Source organism: Mastigoproctus giganteus, chromosome 2, assembly GCF_048544385.1.
Source record: "Mastigoproctus giganteus isolate SK-2022 chromosome 2, ASM4854438v1, whole genome shotgun sequence".
NCBI classification, from domain to species: domain Eukaryota; kingdom Metazoa; phylum Arthropoda; class Arachnida; order Uropygi; family Thelyphonidae; genus Mastigoproctus; species Mastigoproctus giganteus.
In genome coordinates, this window is record NC_143576.1 from 97,451,263 (window position 1) to 97,478,125 (window position 26,863).

Consider the following 26,863-nt stretch of genomic DNA (forward strand, 5'->3'; position numbering starts at 1 on the left):
AGAGAGAGAGAGAGAGAGAGAGAGAGAGAGAGAGAGAGAGAGAGAGTCAGAAGTAGAAAGGAATCACCAAAAAAGAGAAGGATGATGATATTCGGCTCAGGACCCTGGGTGTGCCAAGCCCATACTCACCAGATATGAGTCCCTGGGGGTAAATATTGCATCTACATTCACACATGAGGAATTCTGTAGGGAATTGGAGGAAGTAAGCAGGTCCTTAGCTATGATTATGAGGGCATTATTGGACTTCATGGACTGCAGATGTGCAAATGTATCTCCAATTCACAAAGGGGACACAAGTAATTACAGACCTGTTAAACTTATGTTCCAGAGAAAATAATAGAGTCACTGGTTAAAGAAGCATTGCAGGATCATCTAGACAAGATTGCAGTAATAATTCAGACACATCATGGGTTTGTTAAGGGGAAGTCTTGTCTCGCCAATTTATTTTATACTATGATGTGGTTACAGAGGAACTGGATGCAAAAAATAATTTTGATATCTTATACTTGGATTTTAGGAAAGCATTTGATACTGTTGCACATGGAAGACTACTGTTCAAGTTGGAGCAGTATGGCATTAAGGGCAAGTTGCTACAGTGGATAAAAGGATGGTTGAGTGGGAGAAAACAGAGTAGTAATCAATGGACACTGCTTTTTGTGGACTAATGTCATTAGTGGAGTTCCCCAAGAGTCCATGTTGGGTCCATTGTTGTTTTCTGTATTTTTAAATGATATTGATGAAGGTATATCAGGCTTGATGTCCAAGTTTGCAGACCATACAAAGGTTGGTAGGTTTGTTAATGACAGTAAGGATGGTATGCTACTGCAACAGGATCTAGAAAAGTTGAGCAGATGGGCTGAGAGGTGGAAACTGAAGTTTAACATTGACAAATGCAAAGTACTGCATATGGATAACGGTAATTCTCAGAGCAACATACCAACTATACAGTACTACGCTCAGGGTAGTGGAGAATGAAAAAGACCTGGGGTAATTGTGCAGTCAGATATGAAGTTTTCTGAGCATGCAGACAGGCTGCAAGATAAGCTCATGGGGTCTTGTCAATGATATATAAGAATTTTGCCAGCAGGGATAAGGAGGTGATTATCCTGTTGTATAAGGCAATGGTCAGGCCACAGCTTGAGTACTGCATACGTGTCTGGAAGCCTCATTTTAGGAAAGATGTTGAGCTATTAGAATGAGTACAGAGAAGGGCAACGAGATTATTGAGTGGATCAAAGGGTTGCTGTTACCAAGATAGGCTTAAGTTCTGCAAATTTCAATATCTGGAGACTTAGGCACCTGTGAGGTGTATAAGGCCTTGAATGGTTTGCGCAAGCTCAATACTGATAGGATTCTCTGTCTCGCTCAGATTTCACACCTGAGGGGGCGTAAATTCAAATTGAGGAAAGGCAGTTATATAATAGATGTGCAGGAATTTGCCTTTAGCCAGTGCGTGGTTGATTGCTGGAACAAAGTTCCATTTGTGATTATGGAAGTTAACACCTTAAATAATTTCAAGGCCGAACTAGACAAACTGTTGAAGTGAATGAATGGGTGAAACGGGAAGGTTTTTTTTGCTAATGCTATATGATAATACGCCATAATATATCTGCTTAATATTGGCAACATTTCTGGATTAGCAATGACGAAACACAGGTTCTCAAGCTGGATGACAGAATTCAAAATAGAATCCAGGAATGCTTCCGATGTTAAATAGATATGATATGGTATTTAGCAGAATATGTTTACTTCAGAACTGTTATCATGGGCTATATGTGTTCCTTTCTCTTATTTTTTAAGATTTCAGTAACCACATATCTTCCATTTCCCAACACATTGTTATTGTTACAGTAAGAAGTTTCCATTTTATTGGAAACTGATTATTACACAAATAATTTCACACAGGGAGAAAATTAGTATTGTTATTAATAAGATTTTATTAAATTTTTTTTTATAAACGATCTTTTTATTAAATGTGATCACCAAATTCTTTTTTTCTTCTCTCATAAATATGTTAAGAGATACTTCCACTAAGTTTTGGGCCCCACAATTCACAATTTTGGTCGTCATGATTTATTATTGTCTATAATGTAAACTTCTCTAAATAATTTTTTATTTTATTTTTTTTTAAACTCTGGTCTACTGATCTTCATGTGTCTCATTCAAACAGATAACTAAAAATTATTTCATTTTAAACTAAAAATGGTGATTTCAATGTAGTCTCTTACTCCAAGAAATACAACAGTTCCTCAGTGTGGTAAATTTGTTTATTTGTTTAGCAGACGTTTCAAGGGGAAAAAGGAGTAAGGAATGGTTTAAAATGGGATGCTTTAAAAATCCAAAAAATATATTTTCTAAACACTTTACATCCAAATCTGAGGGGTGTGAAATCTAAGGTGAATGAGACTCTTTGGAAAATCAACAAAGGCTTGGGCATAGGGCACACTTTTTTGCACAACCATTATTGAGTCATAAAATTTTTTTATGACTATACCTATCTAATTAAAAAAAAAAAAAAAAAAAAAAAAAGGAATGATGCAAATTTAAGACGACAATACTTAAGAAACACTAAAATCTGTATTCACATTTTAATAGATATTTTAATTTTTGTCTTCTGTGACAGCTTCATCAACATGATACGTTGCTGCCTGCCATTCTTCTGGAGAGGTCTGGGTTTAATCCTATCTGTGACTAGAGGAATTCTTTAGGCTTCTTCATTTGGGACTATAGTTAAATGATTTCATTCAGACATGGTGCAACATTTCCCCCTGCTCTTGTTTTTCTGCTCATATAAATTGGTATGTGAACACACACTGGCTATGAAAGCAAGTCAAACCACTTCCTTACCAAGCACTGCAGTTGTATTAGTATTAGTAATGGCCGCATAGTGCAAGAAAGTCTATGGCTTATGCTGCACCAGCCAAAAAAAAAAAAAAAAAAAACCTGAATAAAACAATGATAAAAAAAGGAAAAAAAAAAAATATATAATAATTAATAAAAGAAAAGGAAATTAAACCTATCATCCTATGCGCTTCCCTCACCCGAAGATACTATCCAGATGACCTTTGAATTTCCTCAAACTGTCAGCCTCTACCACCATGTAGGTAACTTATTCCAGTAATTTATAACTCGCTGGCTAAAAAAACTTTCTGCAGTCCAATCTAAACATTTCCCCCCGTAACTTGAATTTATGTCCCCTAGTTCTAGCATCATTTATAATCTTGAAAATTTCGTCCTCATTCATTTTACTGATGCCTCTCAGAGCCTTAAACACCTCAATCAAACTCCTCTAAGGTGTCTAGTTTCCAAACTCTGCAATCCACATATTCAAAGTCTTTCTTCATATGGACGCCCTTTTGCTGATCTCACCAGGCGAGTTACCCGTCTTTGCACCCTTTCAAGAAGCTCGATGTCTTTCTTTAGGTGCGGTCTCCATACTTGAACACAGTATTCCAAGTGTGGTCTAAAGCCTTATGTAATGGGATTATCACGTCCCTATCTCTACTTGCAAAAGTTCAATAGATCATCGATAGGACACCATGGGCCTTCCTTGCAACCTGTTTACAATGCTCAGAGAATTTCATATCTGACAGTATCGTAACACCCAAGTCCCTTTCCTCCAGTACTGGGTTTAGTTGAACTCCACCAAGTGAATAAGTTATTTTGGGATTACTGTTTCCCAGGTGTAATACCTTACACTTTGTTGGATTAAAGCATAGCTGCCATTTTTCTGACCATTCCTGAAGTCTATCTCGGTCCCTCTGAAGAAGCTCAGCTTGACAGTGATCGTTAACTACTCTGCCAATTTTAATATCATCTGCAAATTTAGACATCACACCCTCTATCCCTTCATCGATCGTTTATGAAAATTAAGAATAACAGTGGTCCTAAGACTGATCCTTGGGGAACCCCACTTCTTACATCAACCCAATCTGAGGAATAGCCATTTATCACAACCCTTGTGTAGTAATCATGTTGTTGTTTCTTTTTTTTTTTTTGAATTATTGGGATACACCAGTGTGTCTCACTAGATTATTAAAGTGGCAAAACATTTGGAAAAAAAAAATTGAACTTAAGTTATTTCCATGAAAAGGCCTTATCAAAATAAGGCAAGTTCCAAGCTAGGACATTGACAATATCCCAATTAAAACTACCTTATAATCTTAATACTATTTGACTGAACTGAACCAAGCTGTGCTTCTGGTCATTGAAGGCAGATTCCCTAAAATAAAAGAAAAACAAGATAAATTTTAGCACTATGATCTGTGCCCTAACTGACTGTTAGAGGGGGGAAAAAAATTGCAGATTTTAGCATGAGTGAGGATGGCTGCTTAGAACCGCAGAATTTATGGAGCAGGGAAGGAGGTGGGATTTCCAAAATTATACCCTATATCTAAGGCACAGTGTCAAGAGCTGATATTCTTGACATTATATTTGTTGCAGATATTACAATATCAAGAATTGCAGTGGATATCAAAGTTAATTCATTAAAACAAATAGCAAAACTGAAGAAATAAGGTCTTCTTTATTAAAATTAGTATATTACATGAATAAAAAAAAACCACAAAGGAATTAAAATGGCCCATTAAGCTCTCAGCTGCCGAACTCAATGCCAGAGCTCATTCTTGTGCATTGGGCAACACAGTGGTAATCTTCAAGGCAGATTCCTTGAAGCATTCCTGCTTCTTTCAGGCAGATTACTTGTCTCGCTGGCTCTATTGTCAGGGAAACAAGTAATATATTGTGCAAAAAGTATAGGTGGAATAGGGCCAGGGTATGTCTGCCAGGGGCAAAAGTTGATGATGTTGTAGAGCAGATATCTTTTAAGGACACAAAGGGTAATATTGTTGTACCTGTTGTCACTAATGACATTTAGAGTAGGAGGTGCACCCAGTTGACATAGATGGACAGTGCAATGTGGAGTCAGTTTGGTGTAACACTGGAAAAGCAAAAATGAGAGTAGGAGCGTGTTATAGGCCTATTGACTCTGATGAGTGCCGTTAAGACTTGTACAGAGAAATAGTGGGCCAGTAAATCAGAATGTCTTTTAATGGCAGATTTTAACTTCCCAGATATTGACTGGAACTTGTGGCTTGGTCACAAGGATGTGAAATTTACTTGAGGAAATAACTACCATCAGGTGATTACTTCCTCAGTTGAAAAGGGAAGGATTTTTGCTTTCGTAAAGGTGACTACAGTGGTCTCTAACAGTTTTTTAAATTCTATACAGTGGGACCAACTGATGATGTTACCAACAGCAAATTCTAAATGAGAAGCATTCAAGGATTTTGAATCTTGGAAGCTGCTAGGCTTTTGATACCAACTAAGAAATAGCGTTCAAGATTTAGCCCTAAATGGATTTCAGATGAACTAATGAGACTTGTGGCAGAGAAGAAAAATGCATTGGATGCATATAAATTATCAGGTGACACAGAAGACTATGCTAGATATAAGATAGTCTGTAATCGAGTCATGAAGGAGATTAGGCAGGCGAAGGCAGATTACGAGAAATCATTGGCAAAGGATGCAAAGAAAAACAGTAGACTTCTTTACTTATGTAAACTCTAGAATGAAGGGAATGAATCAGGTTGGTCTACTTGATATCGATGGTTCAACTGTTGATGATCCTGCTCAGATAGCTAACAAACCAAATGAGTATTTTGCATATACATTTACACACATGAGGAATTCTGTACGGAAGTGGAGCACAGAAGTTTATTAAACTATAACGGGGAGCTTAATGATTTTGTAAGAACTGAGAGAAATGTGAGGAGAAATTGTTAAAATTAAACATAAGAAAAGCACCTGGGGTGGATTGGATTTATCCAGTTATATTAAAGGAGGCAGCAAAGGAAGGAAGCTAATCCTCAGCCATAATTATGAGGATGTACTTGGACTCAAGGTAGGGCCTCCACAGACTGGAGATGTGCAAATGCATCCCCAATTCACTCAAATAATTACAGAACTGTTAGTTTAACTTCTGTTCCAGGGAAAATAATGGAGTCACTGGTTAAAGAAGCATTGTAGGACCATCTGGACAATACTACAGTAATAATTCAGACAGTATGGATTTGTTAAGGGGAAGTCTTACGCTACATGATATTGCATGATAGAATTCTTTGCTGGACTACGTTGCTGCGTTTAACATTACTAAATAGCGCTAAATAGTGATGGTTGCTTCATACATTTTAACCAATGGTATTAAAGAGCGGGAGTAACATTTAACCAATGATAGATAAAGCGGGAATAGATCCTACAATCATTCAGCTACGTTAGCCGCCCTCAAAGATAGCTACAGGTATGCCGTCAATTCTTCCCCAGTTATGAGACAACATTATCTCGTTTATAATCATAGTCAGAGTTCACGTTTGCTCGAGTTGTTTGTGCTAATTTATAATTCTGCATTTCTCATAAAGTAAAAAATTTTGTGCTTTGGCAGTTTTTTTTTTTTTTTTTTTTTTTGAGTGAAATTTGATAATGGGTCCGAAGAGATGTGAACAGCAGAATAATTCAGGAAAGAAACACACTTGGTTGAGCATAGAAAAGAAGAAAGAAATTATAAATAAAGTGCAGAAAGGTAGAACAATTAGAGATGTAGCTCAAGAGTATGGCGTCCCTATGTCAACCGTGCAACTTTTTGGCAACAAAGAGACAAGATTATAGGTGCTAGGGTGTTTGCTGGAGCAATGAAAATTTCTGACAGAAACAGATCTTGACAAGAGAAAGGGTAGAACAGGATCCTTCCAACATCTAATGCTCAATGAAATGTATGTACTCATTATGTATTTTGTAATTTCGTTTGTTATATGGCAGACTATAGTAAATTCAATAATACTGTGTATTTCTCTCCGACTACGAATTAATCAATTTGCCATAAACTTATATGGAAAATATTGACCCGCAATTCGACTCTAATTCGGCGACGGATTATATTCGAATTGCGAGGCACCACTGTACTTGGATTTCGGTGACTTTAAATGAAACAAAACTTATTAATTCTGCTGAGTGTAGAAAAACAAATTAAACATAAAATATGTTTTCCACTTACATACAATTTAGTGCATTGCATGAAGTCTGTACATACTAAGTAAACTGAAGCTAATTACATGGCAATATTTTATTTACATTTCATATTGTGAATGCCTTTGCAATGAGTTGCTGTATACGTTATTAGCATTAGTATTAGTAGAGGCATGTGATGCAAGAAAGCAAGCTTACATATCCTCAGCCAAAAAAAAAAAGCTAAAGGCAAATTTCTGCATATCTATTCTACAACTGTCTTTCATCAATTTGAATTTATGCCTCCTTAGATGCGGAATCTGAGCAAGAGATAAAATCACATCAGCATTGAGCTTGCTCAAACCATTCATGGCTTTATACACCTCAATCAGATCACCCGGCAGGTGCCTAGCAGGTGTTGCAATTTTCAGAACTTAAGCCTTTCTTGGTAACAGTAATGCTTTGTTCCACTTATTAATCTTGTTGCCTGTCTCTGTACTCATTCCAGCAGCTCAACATCTTTCACAAAATGTGGCCTCCAGAGCTGTATGCAGTACTCCAGGTGTGTGTGGCCGAACTATTGCCTTGTACAAGGGGATAATGGCCTCATTATCCCTGCTACCAAAATTCCTGTATATCATTGACAAGACAACATGAGTCATTCTTGCAGTTAGTTTGCACTGCTCTGAAAAATTCATATCTGACTGCATGATTACCGTCAGGTATTTTTCATTTTCTCCTACCATAAGTGTAGTACCATACAATTGGTACATCTTCCGGAGTTACAGCTACCCATATGCAGTACTGTGCATTTGTCAATGTTAATCTTCAGTTGCCACTTCTCAGCCCATCTAGCCAACTTTTCTAAATCCTGTTGCAGTAGTGCACTGCCATTAATGCCATTCACAACCCTGCCAACCTTTTTATCGTCTGCAAACTGGATTAAGCATGATATACAAAGGGTACTAGGAAAGTTTTGCAATATGACGCAACAATGAATCACAGGAAGCTGCTTGTTGCTGCATGTTGAGACATGTTCATACGTGCATAGTAGCCGCCGCACCAAGTCGTTGGGCTCAGTTATTCATTAGTAGTGAGAGTGTAAAGTGCTTGCGATGGCATCGTGGTCTCGAAATGAGATAAGGACAGTTTTGCGGTATAATTTCGTGCGTGGTTTAACCATAGACCAGTGCTTAGAAGAAATGACTCTTGCACTAGATGATGATTGTCCACATCGTACAACGATATTCAGGTGGTATAGAGAATTCCAAAGGGGAAATTTCACTCTGGAGGATTCTGAGAGGCCGGGAAGGCCACGAACGTCAGTTACGGAGGAAAACGTTACTGCTGTGAGGAAAATGCTTGACGAAAACAGGCGAGTGACCTACCAACAGATAGAGGATACTTTGGGCCTAAATGCACCAGCAATTCGTTCGATTCTGCAAGATCATTTGCACGTGAAGAAACTTTGTTCTCTCTGGGTGCCGCATCAACTGACTGAAGAGCAGATGACACGACGTGTGACTTGGTGCTGGGAGATGTTAAAAAAGTTTGATAAGGGACAATCTCGGTATGTGAACAACATCGTGACAGGTGACGAGACTTGGCTGTACTATTAGGATCTGCCGACCAAGGCTCAAAACAAAGTTTGGGTCTTTGATGATGACGACACACCCGTAATTGTCAGAAAATCCCGATCTGTAAAGAAGAAAATGATAGCTGTATTTTTCAAATCGAGTGGAATTGTGGAACGTGTCGCTTTGGACACGCAGAAGACAGTCACAGCTAAGTGGTATACTGAACAATGCCTGCCTAAAGTCATTGGATCTATGAAGAACCTGCGGCCAAAGTCAAGAATGGACACTTGGTACCTCCATTACGATAATGCTCCAGCTCACCGCGCCAAAGCCTGCACCGAATATTTGACCACGACAGGACTGAAACTTCTCGAGCACCCTCCCTACAGTCCAGACCTTGCTCCCTGCGACTTTGCACTGTTCCCGCATGTGAAAATGAAGCTAAAAGGGAGGCGGTTTTCCAGTGATGAGGACCTTCTACGGGCTTGGGACAAAGAGTGTGCTTTACTCCCTAGTGAAACTTGGCAGAACTGGTTTAAAGATTGGTTTCGGAGGATGGAGAGGTGTAGTGAATGTAGAGGAAATTACTTTGAAGAAATTAAATAAACAAAGCTGTATTGCAAAACTTTCCTAGTACCCTTTGTACCTTCACCAATATCATTGATAAATATAGAAAACAACAATGGGCTGAACATGGACATCTGGGCAACTCCACTAATAACATTAGTTCGTGAAGAGCAGTCTATTTATTACCACTCTCTGTCTTCTCCCATTCGACCATCCTTTTATCCATAGCAGCCCTTAAGGAAAAAAAAAGCCCTTAATGTACTTGCTCTTAATGCCATCTGCTGTAACTTGTACAGTAGTTTTCCATGTGCAACAGTATCAAAAGCTTTCCTAAAATTGATGTATATGATATCAAAATTATTTTTTGCATCCAGTTCCTGATCAGATTGGTCAGACAAGAGTTCCCCTTAACAAACCTATGCTGTGTCTGAACTAAAACTGCATTCTTGTGTAGATGAGCCTACACTGCTTCTTTAAAAAGTGACTCCAATTTTTCCCCAGAACAAGTTAAACTAAAAGGTCTGTCATTACTCATGTCACCTTTTGATAAACCTTCATGAATTGGGAATACCTTAACACATCTGCAGTTGATGAGGACCTTCCCTGAGTCCAAGAATGTCCTCATAATGATGACTAAGAGCATGCTTACTTACTTTGCTGTGTCCCTTTAATATAACTGGATAGATTCTATCCATCCCAGGTTCCTTCCTTATGTTTAACTTCAATTTCTCCTACACTTTGCTCTCTGTTACTACAAAATCATTTAACTCCCTGTTAGAGTTTGATAAGCTTCTGGCCTCAGCTTCCATACAGAATTCCCCATGTGTGAATGTAGATGCAAAATACTCATTCAGTTTGTGTCGGCTACCTGAGCAGAATCATCAACTATCAATATCAAGTGGACCAATCGGATTCATCTCCTTCCTTCTACAGTTTACATTAGTAAACAAGTCTTTACTGTTTTTCTTTGCATACTTTGCCAAAGATTGCTTGTAATCTGCTTTGCTTGGCTAACCTCCTTTGTGACTTGATTTCATATATATCTACCACAGGCACCTATGCCGATAACTTTCCCAATAACTTATATGCATCACATGCATTTTTCTTCTCTGCCACGAGTCTAATTATTTCATCTGACATCTATTTAAGCCTAAACCTTGAACAGTATTTCTTAATTGGTATGAAAAGCCTAGTAGCTTCCAAGATTAATTTCTTGAATGCTTCCTATTTAGAATTTTCTGTTGGTAACATCATCAGTTGGTCCCACTGTTAGAATTTAAAAACTATCTGAGACCACTGTAGTCACTTTATGAAAGCAAAAACCCTTCCCTTCTTCCCTGATGGTAGTTACATCTTTGAGTAAATTGCAATCAGTACACTGTGATCAACTTTACCAAGTGGTTCCTTTAACTGAAGTTTCTTAGTGCATGAATAATCGTTGTTGATAGTCAGACCAAGAGTATTACTCCCTTTGGTTGCCTTTCGAACATACTACTATAGAAAGCAATCATCCAATAAATCCACAAAAGCCTTGCTGGTGTGTGAGTGACCAACCAACCAACCAACCAACAAACAAGTTCCAGTCAATATCTGGGAAGTTAAAATCCCCATTATAAAACAATCTGATTTACTGGCCCATTCTATTTCTCTATACAACCGTTCGTTGTACTCATCAGAGTCATTAAGCCTATAACACACTCCTTCTCTCAATTTTGTTTTCCCAGTGCTTATGACACACCAAACTGACTCAACATTGCACTCTCTATCTATGTCAACTGGAAGCATTTCTTTAGATTTTGTTTTTCTTAAATAACAGCTTGACCCTTCCTCCTTTTGTGTATTGTCTGTCTGTCTGTTCTGTACGCATTGTACTTCCCAAATTTCAATTCTGCATTCCTTATATTTGTGTGACACCACGTCTCTGATATCCCAACACTATCTGCCTTTGATGTCTTGATCAGAACCTCAAATTCATCAAATTTATTTATTAAACTCCTAGCATTTGTTCATGCAAGTATACATGCACCTATTTTTATTCTTAGTTTCCATAACACAGCCTATGTTTTCTTGTTCCATGTTTACTTGTTTATGCTTGAAATAAGTAATGAATTCCCAATAAAGGAGTATTTAGCATTAGTAGAGGCATATGATGTAAGAAAGCAACCTTATATAGCATCAGCGAAAAAAAAAAAAAAAAAAAAACAAAACCAACTTTCCCATTTCATCCATCCATTCACACCAAATGTTTGTCTAGCTCTATCTTGAACATATTTAAGTTGACCTCTACTACAACAGATGGAAGTTTCTTCTGACTATCAACTACCTGCTAGCTGAAGCCAATTTGCATTCATCTTTTCTACAGTTGTCTTTCCTAAATTTGAATTTGTCCTCTCATTTAAGCAATTTGAGCAAGAGGAAGAATCCCATCAGCATCAAGCATGCTCAAACCATTCAAGGCTTTATACACCTCAATTAGATCACCTTACAGGTACCTTGTCTCCAGATGCCACAATTTGCAGAACCTAAGCCTTTCTTGGTAACAGCAATGCTTTGTTTCACTCACTAATCTCGTTGCCCTTCTCTGTACTCATTCCAGCAGCTCTACATCCTTTCTAAGATGAGGAATCTAGATCTTTATGCAGTACTCAAGGTAAGGCGCCTCCGTAGCCAGGTGGGAAGGAACAGCAGTGTGTAGCACACGCTTCTTGATTAGACCGGGGTTCGAGCCCATCGCCACCAAATACGGAAGATGCGGAAAGGTCAGGGAATGACCACCGCGTATCCCGGAGCAATATGGCCTTAGTTGCTAATGCTCCTAAAAACCAAAAAACATCAACAAACAACAGTACTCAAGGTGTGATCTGGTCATTGCCTTATACAAGGGGACAATCACCTCCTTATCCCTGCTAGCAAAATTCCTGTATATCATTGACCAGACACCATGAACTACTCTTTGAGCCTGTCTGCGCTGCTCAGAATACTTCACATCTGACTGCACAATTACCCCAGATCTTTTTCATTCTCCACTACCCTGAGTGTAATACTGTACAGTTGTACGTTGCTCTGAGAATTACTGCTACCCATATGCAGTACTTTACATTTGTCAATGTTAAACTTCAGTTGTCACCTCTCAGCCCATCTGCTCAACTCTTCCAGATCCTGTTGCAGTAGCGTACTGTCATTAACAATCCTGCCAAACATCTTATCATCTGCAAACTTAGACATTAACCCTGATATACCTTGATAAATATCATTGATAAATACCGAAAACAACAATGGGCACAACACCGAACCCTGGGGGATTTCACTAATCACATTAGTCCATGAAGAACAGTATCCATTGATAACCATTCTCTGTCTCCTTCCACTCATCCATCCTTTTATCCATTGTAGCAACTTGCCCTTAGTGCTACACTGCTCCAATTTGTACAGTAGTCTTCCATGTGCAACAGTATCAAAAGCTTTCCTGAAATCCAGGTATGTAATATCAAAATTATTTTTTGCATACAGTTCCTTTCTGACCACATCATAGTATCCAATCAAATTTCTCAGACATGGCTTCCCCTTTACAAACCCATGCTGTGTCTGAACTGTAATTGCACTCATGCCTACATGGTCCTACCTCGCCCCTTTAACCAGTGTCTCCATTATTTTCCTGTCTGTAATTACTCTTGTCACACTTTGATTCCCCTTCTGTGAATTGGGGACACATTTGCACATTTCTAGTCCATGGGGACCTCCCCTGAGTCCAAGGAAACTTTCATAATTATGGCTAAGGGTTTGCTTGCTTCCTTTGCTGCTTCCTTCAATATAAGGTGTCTTTCGTATGTTCATTTTTATCTCAGTAGTTATAAATTGATTTAGCTCCTTGCCAGAGTTTTTTTATAAGCTTCTGGCCTTCATTGACCTAAAGACTTTCTCATGCATTAATGTAGATCCAAAATACTCATTCGGTTTGTCAGCTACCTCAGCATGTTCATCAACAACTGAACCGTTGATATCAAGTGGACTAATCTGATTCATCCCTTTCCTTCTAGAGGTTACCTAAGTAAAGTCTTTAATCTTTTTCTGGTTTTTCTTTGCATCCTTTGCCAAAGATTCTTGTAATCTGCTTTTGCTTGCCTAACATCCTTTGTGACTTGATTTCAGACTATCTTATGTCTACCATAGGCATCTGTGTCTCCTGATAATTGTATATGCATCCCATGCATTTTTTTCCCTCTGCCACAAATCCCATTATGTCATCTGACATCCATTTAGGCCTAAATCTTGGACAGTATTTCTTAGTTGGTATGAAAACCCTGTTAACTTCCAAGATTAATTCCTTGAATGCTTCCCATTTAGAATTTGCTGTTGGTAACATCATCAGTTGGTCCCACTGTATAGAATTTAAAAAACTGTTTGAGACCACTGTAGTCACTTTTATGAAATCAGAAACCCTTCCCTTTACCCCTGATGGTAGTTACTTCAAGTAAATCCCACATCTGTACACTGTGATCACTGCCACTAGAGGTTTCTGTTTCTGCAGATTCTTAATGTTATGAAGAATCACTGGTGATAATCAGATCAAGGGTACTACTTCCTGTAGTTGACTCTTGAACATGCTGCCGTAGAAAACAATTATCCAATAAATCCACAAAAGTCTTGCTAGTGTGTGAGTAACCACCCCTCAAGTTCTAGTCTTTATCTGGGAAGTTAAAATTGTCTATTATAAGACAATCTGATTTACTGGCCCACTCTATTTCTCTGTACACTTGGTCATTGTACTTATCAGAGTCATTAGGCTAATAACACACTCCTTCTCTCAAATTGGTTTTCCCTGTGCTTATGTCACACCAATCTGACTCAGCTGCACTGTTCACCCATGTAAACTGGATGCACTTCCTTAGATTCTATGTTTTTTCACTAACAGCATCACCCTTCTATTCTGTGTAGAAAATTCCAGTTCTGCATTCCTTATCTCTGTGTGACACCATGTATCTGATATCCTAGCATCAGCCTTTGATTTCTTCACCTTTTTTTTCTTCTTCTAGCATAGGGGCTAAGACTCCCGGTGTGGGTGGGTCTTAGCCTTCTCAAAGATGTTACACTAGTAAGCCCTACCAGAAGTCAAACTTCTCCTTCTCACGAGATCTTCTGATGAGATCAAATTTATTTACTATAAATTTTTAATTATTAGAATTTTTACTTATTTCCAGTGGATACCACTACCCATTCGGCCATTTCTGGGCTATTTGACCCTTCATCGGTGGGTGGATAGGTAACCAGTGGTATAATGACGGACGACCTAGTTTAGAAATTAATTCCACAATAGGAGAGATGCCAAACAGTGTATAGTAGTTGAAAACTCAATAAAAATTTAGGGCTAACATCCTCAGATTACGGAACACTTACTAGACATAGGAGTTAGTGCATTGCATCAAGTCTGTATGTAGTAAGTCAACTGAAGTTTACTTACTACACATGTTTACTATACAAAGTAAATATTAAATATATTTTGTCAAATAAATAAATAAATAATTGCGAAAAGAAACCATTGCATATAATAATGAATCATAGAAATAGAGTACCTAACTTCTATAGCAGGGCCAACCATCCAGCAAGAAACCTAATTTGTTTATTGTACTGAAATCAAAAATAGCACCATAAAGGGAATGTAAAAATTGTAACATAAACAGTGGCATTTTGGCTGTCAGACAATTTCAAGTATAATTGTATTTATCGATTGAGTCACATAAAAAAATAAAAACACCCTTCAATTATGCTGTGGGTGTAATTAAGGAGGTATAGAGTGTGCTTGCTCCACTAGTCTTGAATCAGTAATTAACATGCAATGGATATTTTGCTGAAGTTCTCTGAGACCAGGTGCCACTGAGTTAAACTTCCTAAATCTTGTTATATCATAAGAACTAAATAGAGAATTTTTTTTTTTTTTATATGGTTGAGTGTGTTCATAGCATAAATTTTTTTTCTTTTGGCTTCTCAACCTCCAACCCATGCATGGGACTATAGGTTCTAATACCTCTCGTGTTTGGGGTTTTCATAAAAAAAAAATATCCAGTTGATCTATGATATCTCATGTATAAATGTCTTCAGATACCAGAGATTGGCATTGTTAGTAATTTTAGTTAGCTGAGATATTAAATAATTGTAAACCATAGTGAGATATAATTTATTGCAGTGACTTTGTAATTTCCAAATTTTTCTTATACATTCTTACTGATTTAATGATCTTGAAAAATTTTAATGATGCCCTTTTTATTTCAGGAGGCAGCTCTCCAGTGCAATTTGATTTCAGTATGTTTAGAACAACTAAATGATCCATGCTCTCGTTTGAGACTTTGGCTTGCTCTTTGTCTTGGACTTATTTGGTCAAATTATGATGATGCACGCTGGTGTGGAGTTAGAGACCGTGCCCATGAAAAGTTATATACACTTCTCACTGATCCTGTTCCTGAGGTAAGCATGTTTTACACATTCTTAATTTGCTGCTGTGTCTATTTAATTATTCATGAAACATTACAAAAAGAATTTTGTTAATAATAAATAAAATTTGAGATTATGAGATCTACATCTTTACTACAAGTAGGGTAGGGGTGTTACTCATACTGAGGCTCTTTAACTGTTTGCAATAAAACCCCTGGTGCTTGTTAAAATATGATCGAACTACTGTGATTTGGTCAATTTTTTTCAGGACATCTGTTAGGAGGTTTGGAGGGGAGATTGCCAATATTGATGTGGGGGTTTGTTTCTGGCTATGCATGCTACAGCTTCCTCCAGTGGAAAGTTAGTGAACTTTGAATAAATGTTTTTAGCAAATAGTTGGACAAAATCTGTATTAGCCATTTTGCAAGTTGCCTTGGGTGCTTTCTACTGCTTACAATGGGTGTAATAGAAAGTTGTCCTTTGTGTGTTTTTATGAAGACAAAGATCGTACATACATCAGTTATTTGGATTCATTCATTTTTTTATTCTCATTGATCGTATACAAAAGTTCATTGATGAATTTGTTCTTAGAGGCTTTTTGTAGGGTTTGTTTCTAACTGAATATAAATTTTGTTATTCATGAGTAGGTTCATCCTACTATCATAATTTGTGCCATTCCTATTCCCCAGCTTTTGTCCAACTTGCTGATATGAATGTTTTTATCTTCTTTGAGAGCTTTCAGCACTTTTTGTTCCTCCAGTGTTAGGTTTGAACATACATTCTTGTTCAAGTTTTGGACAGAGCTGGCCAAATGTGCCAAAATATTAAGAATTGGGAGTTATTTTTGGTATTTGCTCAAACTGCAGCTTTATCTCTCTCTCTCTTTTAATTTTTGATTGTGAAAAAGTCCAGTTGTAGTTGTGGAAGTAGTAATGGAGTGTGCAGGATTGAAGTGGAGAGGTTAAGAAAGAGAGTAGTGTGGTATTTAGGGAGGCAGGGTTTGTGGAATATGGGTTTTTTGGTGGGGAGAAGGATCTGGAAATTGAAGGATAGCCATCTATTATTTTTGAAAATTTTTCTGTTCTTGCTGTCTTGCATTATTCTATAGATATGCAGGTGTTGCGAGTGAAGCATAGTAACTGGGTGGGCAAAGTTTCAGGATCTTTCTTTTCTCAACTGCTATTCAGTAGTTCCATTGAGGAGTATGAGAAACTTTTGTGCCATTTTGTGTAAGATGGCTGATAATTATTTATGATGGGGTCCTTTAAATAGAGAACTTTGCTGGTTATTTTGGCATCTTTGCATTTAATTTGAAAACTGAATTGGCACTATAAGATAACCAATTTGGATAACCAACCACAAAGGTGGATCAGAACGTGTTGCATCACTAAATTTTAACATTTAAATTTAAAGTTAAAATTTAAAATTGGTGTTCCATCTTCAATATTACTCTGGGCCATGTTCTCTGTTATGCTCAATACATTTTTGGCTTCTTTTTTTTAGAAGACAGCATGTGTGTTGCTTCAGTTTCATCTCTGGTAACAAAAAGCTCTCTCAGAAACCTTTTCTTATAAACTCCTCAGATAATTCTTCCTCAATCTCTCATTCCACAACGTTGCTGTCACATTCATTTGCTTGACTAGCTTTCAATCAGTTCATAGATGTATGCAATTCAAAGACACAATAGACTGATGTTTCATAGCCTTAGTTACTTTGCAGCAAAAGGAAAAAAGAAACAAAAGAAAATGTGAGGAGGGGAGCAGCATGTGACTCTACTAATGCAACAGACAGATCTTCCAGATCCCTCGACGTGGGCACCTGTAAGTGGTGAGGGGACCTCCCAGTGACGCTGCTGGACTTCCAGACTAGCATCACTGGGATCCAACGCCCACAGCCCAGGTTCCAGGCTTACATCAATGGAATCCGGCGTGTTTGCCGTGTGCTGTGACCCCGTGGAAATTCGGAAAGGGGGATCTGGTGGTTGAGGGGCCCAGCTTCAATACACCACTTTGGCCCCTGCTTCGACAAGACGGGTGGTCCTGGAAGGCCCGGCTAGGATCAATCGGCTAGTAGGCTCGCCTGCGAGGGTCAACCGTGTCAATGCCACGCCCCTATCCTCATGGTCCTAGGGACAGGATTCAGGCTGGCGGCGGTGCGGGTATAGTGTCTGGGTAGCCCTGGCGTCCCACTCCCGAGCGCATTTATTGCATGCCGGGTAGTGGGCGTCCCTTTGGGCTCCGTGGTGGGTGGGGAGCCCGGGCACTGAACAAATAAAAAACCTCTATGAATCCTGATAAACTCATTTCTTCAGGGGCCCCAACCCGGTCCCTATCTGAAAACATAGACAATGATCCAGATAGCATTATTGCTAAAAAAAGGCAGCGAACTGAAGTACCATCAGGGCCTGTTCCAAGATTCCTAATCATACATTCCACTGGAGAAAAACCAATTGGTAAAATGTCGCCCTTTTTTATTCAAAAAGGGCTAGATGGGTTAGCAGGTTCACCCAAATCAGTTAAAAGGCTTCGTTCTGGAGACCTTTTAATTGAAACTAAAAATGACAAGCAATCAGAACATCTACTCCGAACAACATCAATCGGAGGAATCCCTATAACAGTGACACCACACAGAACACTCAATTCATCCAGAGGTGTCATTTCGGAGTGGGACCTTCTCGACGTAACCGAGGAGGAAATCTGCTCCGAATTAAAACCACAGGGAGTCATTGCCGTCAAGAGAATCACTGCGCGAAGGGATGGAAAAATTGTTAAAACCAGGAGCGTTATCCTGACTTTTAACTCTCCCAAACCTCCTGACGACATCAAAGCTGGATACATCAACTGTTCAGTGCGTCCATACGTTCCAAACCCTTTACGGTGTTTTAAATGCCAGAAGTATGGACATTCTCAAATGGCCTGCCGTGGAGTCCTTGCATGCGCTCGATGCGGTGCAAAGGACCACGAAACAACAGCATGTTCAGCCGCAAAACCCACCTGTATTAACTGTGAAGGCGAACACCCAGCCTACTCACGAGCATGCCAGAGGTGGAAAGAAGAAAAAGAAATTCAACGGCTGAAGGCAGAGCTAAATATATCATACCAGGAGGCAAGGAAATCGGTCAAACCCCTGAATATCAACAAACCTACCTACGCCCAGAAGGTAGCAGGGAGATGTTCCGTCGGAACTCAGACGGACATGACCATTCCTCCAAAGGAGTCTTTCACTCCCATCGCGCGGTATCTCTTAAGTACTCAAAAACCTGCACAAAAGGACCAACCAGCTGCCACTCCTATATCGGTACCTCCTAATGCTCCACAAGTAACAAAGATAAGTATGAAAGAAAAGAATAAGAAAGGGGAAGTGCCCCTAGTACCCAAGAAAAGATGGATGTGGAGCAGAAGGAGATACCCGAAGATTCAGTTTTGGAACTCTTTGCGGAGGAGGAAATGGACACGGGACAGCGTCCATTCTTCCCCAAAAAAGACAAATCCAAGACTGATAAAAGTAAGCCCTCAGCACCTCGGAAGCCGCCTGATGGACCCACCAAGCCAAAATAATGGCTAAATTCCTACAATGGAATTGTCGTGGATTCCAGCGAAATATTGATGACATCAAGACCCTCCTGCAAAAGCACGAGCCAGTCTGCTTTTGCTTGCAGGAGACATATCTAAAGGCAAATGATGATCCCACCATGCACAACATCACAGTTTTTCGAAAGGATAGAATTGCGGATGGCTCTGTACATGGGGGAGTGGCTATCCTTGTGGGTAACCAGACCCCAGTGCAGCCCTTGCTAATTACAACCAGCATAGAGGCTGTTGCAATTCGCCTTTCAGTGGGATTTTTATTCACTGTGTGCTCCATTTATTTGCCACCTGGGACTGACATCTCCCAGGCAGACCTTGATGATCTTCTAACGCAGCTGCCTCCCCCTTTCTTACTTCTCGGGGATATGAATGGACATAACACCCTGTGGGGCAGTGCTAACATCAATGGAAGGGGACGAGTCATAGAATGTATGCTAAATGACAGTGACCTTTCCCTTCTAAATACTGGAATAAACACCTTCTTCCACATGCCTACCCGTACTTTTTCTGCCATTGATCTCTCTATCTGCTCCCCTTCTCTACTCCCTTCACTCACTTGGGAAGTGGAGGAGAATCCATACGGAAGTGATCACTTCCCTGTGATAACCTCGTTACACAGCGGGAGACCATGTCTTCCCTTCAGGTTACCACGGTGGAAGATTGATCAGGCTGACTGGACTGCCTTCCAACATCAGGCAAATTTTGATCTTAGCACAGTCAAGCAAGAGCCTATCAATGATGCAGTTAAGTACATCACAGAAAATATTGTCCAAGCAGCCGCAAATGCTGTTCCAAAAACATCTGCCTGGTTTCCACCATTTCCCAAACCTTGGTGGAATTCACAATGCACAGCAGCAAAAAAGGCTCAAAACAAAGTGTGGGGGATATTCCGCCGATATCCTACCACGAACAACCTTATAGCCTTCAAACGTGCACGAGCCAAAGCACGCTACATCTGTCGTCAGAGTCAAAAGGAATCGTGTATCCGTTTTACATCATCTATTAACCAGTCTACCAACTCTAAGGTAGTCTGGGATAAAATCCGGAAAATGAAGGGAAAATATACATCCCACCCTTCTTCAATCCTAGATTATAATGGATGCGCTATTGCAGATCCAACTGCAATAGCCAATGCTCTTGGGGAAACATTCTCTAACATCTCCGCAACATCCTCGTACTCCCCAGAGTTCCTGGTCCTGAAACATAAACTGGAAAGAGAAGCACTTAATTTTAAGTCCAAGGGCCTCTATCCCTACAACGGGGATTTTACTATTCAGGAACTGAAAAGAGCCCTCGCTCTTTCCAAAGCAAGTGCTGTTGGACCAGATGGCATCCATTATGAAATGATTAAACATCTTTCACCAAAATCTATGGATTGTCTGCTCCTTCTGTATAACAGAATCTTTACTGTAGGGCAGTTTCCGGACTCCTGGCGAAAGGCAATCGTTCTTGCCTTTCCTAAGCCAGGAAAGGATCCAAAAGTCACCACCAATTATCGTCCTATTGCTCTGACCAGCTGTCTGTGCAAAATCGTGGAGAGAATGGTTAATTCTCGTTTAATATGGTATCTCGAAACAAATGACCTTCTCTCCAACATCCAGTGCGGCTTCCGAAGGAACCGGTCCACTTTGGACCATCTTATTAGATTGGAAGCATCCATCCGGGATGCTTTCCTAAAACGCGAACACTTGGTGTCGGTGTTCTTTGACATGGAAAAAGCGTATGACACAACTTGGAGATTTGGCATCTTAAAAGATCTGCATAGCCTTGGCCTTAGGGGGCAACTCCCCATTTTTATTAAAAACTTTCTAGCCAATCGATCTTTCCAAGTTCGTGTGGGATCCTCACTCTCTCATTCCTTCACTCAAGAGGAGCGAGTACCACAAGGATCAGTATTAAGTGTTACGCTTTTTGCCATCAAAGTAAATTCCATCACAGAACAACTTCCTCCAACTGTACACAGTGCCCTCTATGTTGATGACTTTAGCATATTTTGTCAGTCATGCAACATGAGGGTTATTGAAAGACAACTGCAGAAAGCTATTGATCGCCTCAACTCCTGGGCACTTGCTAATGGCTTCAGGTTCTCACCGGAGAAGACCATTTGCGTACACTTTTGTCGCAAGCGTAATCGTCATCCTGAACCTGAATTAAAGCTCGGACAAAATGCAATTCCAGTAGCAGCGGACACAAAATTCTTATGACTCGTATTCGATACAAAGCTGACCTTTCTGGATCACATCCGTGAACTCCGCACAAAGTGCACAAGAGGGCTGAATATTCTGCGCTCTTTCCTCAACATCTTGGGGTGCAGATCGATGAACCCTACTACGCATCTATCGTGCACTTGTACGATCCAGAATAGATTACGGGTCCCTGGTATACAATTCGGCCAGAGACAGTGTACTTCGATGGCTGGATCCTGTCCATCATCAGGCTCTCCGTATCGCTATTGGAGCATTTCGAACATCTCCCGTCCAGAGCTTATACGTCGAAGCAAACGAACCACCGTTATCACTTCGACGTAAGCAGTTGTCTCTAAAGTATGCCTTAAAACTGAAATCCCTGCCAGACCATCCTACGTGGCCATTCGTTTTTGAGCCACGATGGGAAAATTTGTACAACACCCGTAAGACTGCCAATCGTCCTTTTGGTATTCGTCTCCAAGAGCTACTCAAAGAACTTAATATTAAGGTAGACAAGGTTGCCCAAACACCAAAGCAACCCCTTCCACCCTTCCACCAATGGCAGGATTCGTGGAATAGACAGACTGCGAATAAATTATATTGTATAAAACCTGTTATTGAACCGTGGCAGTCTAGTCTGCGCAGGAATCGTAAGGAGGAAGTTGTTCTTGCCCGGACCCGCATAGGACACAGTCATTTAACTCATTCGTTTTTGCTGAGGGCTGATGACCCTCCTATGTGTGAGTTGTGTGGCACAATTTTAACGATCAGACACCTTTTAATTGACTGTCCAGATTTTAGCAGCACCCGTTTTACCGCTTTTAATCATCTGACTGAGCCTTATACACTCAGTCAGATTTTTTCCGACAATGACAACAATGTGTCTGCGATTGTTAGCTTTTTGAAAGCAATAAAGGTTTTTAATCGTATTTAAAATTTATATGTTGTTGTTATCTCTTTTATTGATTTATCTTTTTTATATATTTATTTTTAGATCTGGACATGGTGGCCTAATTAATTAGGTCACTGAGATGTTAAATTTTTACCTGGTCTTGGCGCATTATAGCCCTAGCTGCTAATGCACCAATAAAATCGAAATCAAATCAAATCTTTCAGAATTTCAAAAAAGATGATGTATGTGTATGTGCGTGCGGGGGGGGGGGGGGGTGTATGCGTGGATTTAATAGGCTTTACAGCATAAAGTATAATATTCAAAGGCTAGTGGGATTCAAGTCTTTAATGAATGGAAAATCATTTCTGTGACCAGATCCAAATGCATCTGAAAATGAATGGTCACAGAGCAGTAATATGAATGCCTGGAGCAGATCAAGTGCCAAACAACGAGGCAGTTAACCTTTTCATTTAATCTATCACAAGTGATTAGCGTAGCATGCAATGCTATGTAAAGAACCCTACAAAGAATGCATTACTGGTGTAAGAGATCTTCACTCAAGCCACTGACCTCAGACCTGAAAATAAACTTCATTAGTACCAAGCATGCATAGGATGGACACAGGAAGACTGAAGGCAGGTCATGTCATCCAATGAATCTCAATTTATTCTTTTCATCGCTGGTGGAAGAGGTTTTGCATATTGTCCAAATTAAAGTTTAATTTCGTGATAAATAAGTGGGCCCTAGGACAACACTCTTGCGTATTGGTTCTTGCGTATTGGTTCTGGGTGTGCCTAGCCCATACTCACCAGGTGTGAGCCCCTAGGGTTGTTTATTGAGTAAATCTGCAGATCTCTTACTCTTAATCCTCCTCCTTAGTTGCAACATGTACAACAATATCACCTTTTGTGCCCTTAATAGATGATATATGCTCTACAACATCATCAACTTTTGCCCCTGGCAGACATACCCTGGTCCTGTTCCATCTACCCTTCTTGCATAGTATATTTCCTATCTCCCTGACAATAAGAGTCAACAACTACAAGTAGTTCCTTTTGACCAGTGCATTCTGCCTTGGAGATTGCTTCTCTGTTGCCTGATGCACAGGAGTGAGCTCTGCGATTGAGCTGGGCAGCTGAGATCTTGATGGGGCTCCTCATATTAATTTCTTCAAGGGCATTTACCCTACACCTCAAGCTCTCGTAGACCCCCATCAGAATGCTGAGGCGACACTCTAGACACTTAGCACACACAAACGCATCCTCCTTTGCTAGATCATGTCCTGTTTTAGAAAAGTCGGCAAACATTTCACATTTCCCGCATTTTTTGAGACTACGATGCGTTGGAGAATCGCCCCCATTATTTCTCCCCCTAGTCACAGCACTCTCGCTAGTCTGTGGTCTTTTCTTCGCAGCTCTAGTCTGGGTAATGATTTCCATTTAAATACAATTTAATTAACAATAAAATTCATAGCCAGAAACTACCCACAACACTTAATTCAACACACTATTTCCATCGTAAAAAATAATATTAATAACCCTATAAAACACATTACAAATAGCAAAACATGTCTCGTTCTCCCTTACCATAATAATCTTGCAGGACAATTCCAGCGAATGTTTGCAATCACGGACATTACACTTATTTTTTCTACCTACAATAAACTTGGATCACTTTTCAATAAATATAAAGAAACACATAAATATCCAACAAGCGAAATGAATAATATTATTTACTTAATTAAATGTCAACAAAATTGTAATGCCTGTTACATTGGCAGTACTACAACCAAATTTGGTTCTACCCAGTCATCTAATACAAGAGCTTATTATCACTACAATAGCTTCGGAATGGGACAATCCAGCACTGAACTTACTTTGCACGTACGCTCCAACAACATACCCCCCCCCAGTTGATTCAGCTATCACCATATTAAAATTAAAAAACAATTACAAAATCTTGCAATACAAAGCTCGCATTATAGAATGGTTTCGTCACCACTCCGATCTAAACATTTTAAATGCGAAACTCCCCTTCAATCTTTCTCCGGTTTGGAATCTCACCAATTTGAGATTCCCGCAAGCGGCAAAGTGCATCACGGGATTACAAAATTCTTCTTAAATACAGTACGCGTTCCCTTTCACTTAACTTGCCAACTGAAGACGTTTTAACGAAAGTCCACCGTTACGACTATTGGCTTATTCACTATTTAGAATTTTAACTTTAATCAACTTCACGACAACCAAGGACGGAGTTAGTGCACTTCTACTTCCTTGCGCATATTTTAATCCCGTTTCCATCGTAATTACCACTTATTCATCCACTTAATTTTTTAGCATTAGCATTAGTAGAGACATATGATGCAAAAAAGCAAGCGTATGCAGCATCAGCCAAAAAAAAAAAAAAAAAAAACTTTCACTTCATCCCTCCGTTTGTTCGAAATACCTGTCCAGCTGAGCCTTAAATTTATTTAGGCTATCAACTTCCACAAGTGATGGAAGTCTGTTCCACCAACCAACTACCTGCTGGCTAAAGACAAATTTCCGCACATCTATCCTACATCTGTCCTTCCTGAATTTGAATTTATGCCCTCTCAGGTGATTATTCTGAGCAAGAGGCAGTTTCCCATCAGCATTGAGCATGCTCAAACCATTCAAGGCTTTATACACCTCTATCAGATCACCTCGCCGGTGCCTAGTCTCCAGACACTGTAATTTGCAAAACTTAAGCCTTTCTTCGTAAGAGCAACCCTTTGTTCCATTCACTAATCTTGTTGCCCTTCTCTGTACTCGTTCCAGCAGCTCTACATTCTTCTTGAAATGAGGCCTCCAGACCTGTATACAGTACTCTAGGTTTGGCCTGACCATTGCCTTATACAAGGGAATAACCACCTCCTTATCCCTGCTAGAAAAATTCGTGTATATCATTGATAAGACACCATGAGCTACTCTAGCAGCCTGTCTGCACTGCTCAGAGAACTTCATATCTGTCTGCACAAATACCCCCAGGTCCTTTTCATTCTCTACCACTGTCAGTGTAGTACCATAGAGTTGATACATTGCTCTGGGTTGCTGTTTCCCATACGTAGTACTTTACATTGTCAAGTACAAATGTACTTGACATTGGTGGCAAATAAACTTCATTTGCCACCTCTCAGCCCATCTGCTCAACCTTTCCAGATCCTGTTGCAGCAGCATAGCATCAGTTGTGTCCTTAACAACCCTGCCAACCTTTGTATCATCTGCAAACTTGGACATTAAGCTTGATATACCATCATCAATATTATTTATAAATACAGAAAACAATAATGGACCCAACACACAATGAACCCTGAGGAACTCCACTAATAACATTAGTCCACGATGAGCAGTGTCCATTGATTACCATTCTCTGTCTTCTCCCCCTCAACCACTGCTTTATCCAAAGCAGTAATTTGCCTCCAAGGCCATACTGCTCCAATTTGTGCAGCACGCTTGCATGTGCAACAGTATCAAAAGCCTTTCTAAGATCCAAGTATATAATATCAAAGTTTTAATAAACCAATCACTTTAAAGTTAGCCAATCTCTTATTATTCAAACCATAACAATTGCAGATCGATCAAAGGTGAATACTGGAAATTTAAGCTTTTGCTATTTTTGAATTTAGTCCAATAAAACAGTACTTTAAGACATACTATAACTTCTAAATGTGAATTCAATAAGATTAATAATATTTTTGATTAATTGATAATACTATAATAAGCAAGCAGATTCCTAATACAGTGCTTCGTATTATACTATCTATTTTTACTTTATACCTTACGCTATCAGTTAGAGATATATATACGTTACGCTATTTCTTATCGGCTACAATATGGCGGCTAGTTCAACAATAATTGGCACCAACACTGGGAGTTGTAACTTCCAAAAATCTCTAGTTAAATTCAAAATAAGAAGCTAATGAATGCTACTAAACCTATTTAATATTTCTGTAAAACACAATACTGTGTTAATTAATGAAGAATACGGTAAAAATTAAAAATACTTATCCCTTTACAGCAGCCAGAAATCCACCAACTGTTTTCTCCCTCAACCAGAGCACCCTCCCAATATTGTTCACCAATATAAAAAGAAACATTATCCAAAAACAAACGTTTTAGATATCCTTAACTTTAACTTTTATTTTAGATATATGTATTTAAAAAAAAAAAAAGAAGTAAAGTTTCACACTTGGCAGTCCATGTTACTAAGAACTTCACTATTACAAAACATAAAATTTAGGTCTTTAACTTTGTATTAACAAGATTCTACTGTAATTTTTACTTTTCTCCCACTATTTATAGCTGCTTCATTATCCTGTTAATATCTCAAAGAGCCCACTCTATTCTGTCATAACTTTAGTCTATCCCTTGTGCTAATGAATGCCCTCTTTAGGGCTTTGTGTCCCACTCCCAGTTTGATATATTTATTTTACTTAAAATGGTATTCTATAAAATTACTATTTAGTTCTTAAAAATGTTAATGTTTGATCCCATTAATCATTGCCAAAAATTTATAAGATAATAAACTGACACTGGAATAACAGAAATGAGTATACATGAGCTCTTCATTTTGATTGAACAGTTGTCTGCTAAAAGCCCCTGTTGAGTA

At 39.2% G+C, this 26,863-nt stretch overlaps 1 protein-coding gene across 2 annotated transcripts in view; it reads left to right on the top strand.

Moving 5' to 3' along the window:
* raptor (regulatory associated protein of MTOR complex 1) overlaps positions 1-26,863 on the top strand; it is a 638,589-nt gene that overhangs the window by 241,815 nt on the left and 369,911 nt on the right. For both annotated transcript variants that reach the window (XM_090389485.1, XM_090389491.1), the window contains exon 14: positions 15,411-15,602. In XM_090389485.1, coding sequence (XP_090245611.1) covers positions 15,411-15,602 — 192 coding nt within the window. The remainder of the gene's footprint in view (positions 1-15,410; positions 15,603-26,863) is intronic.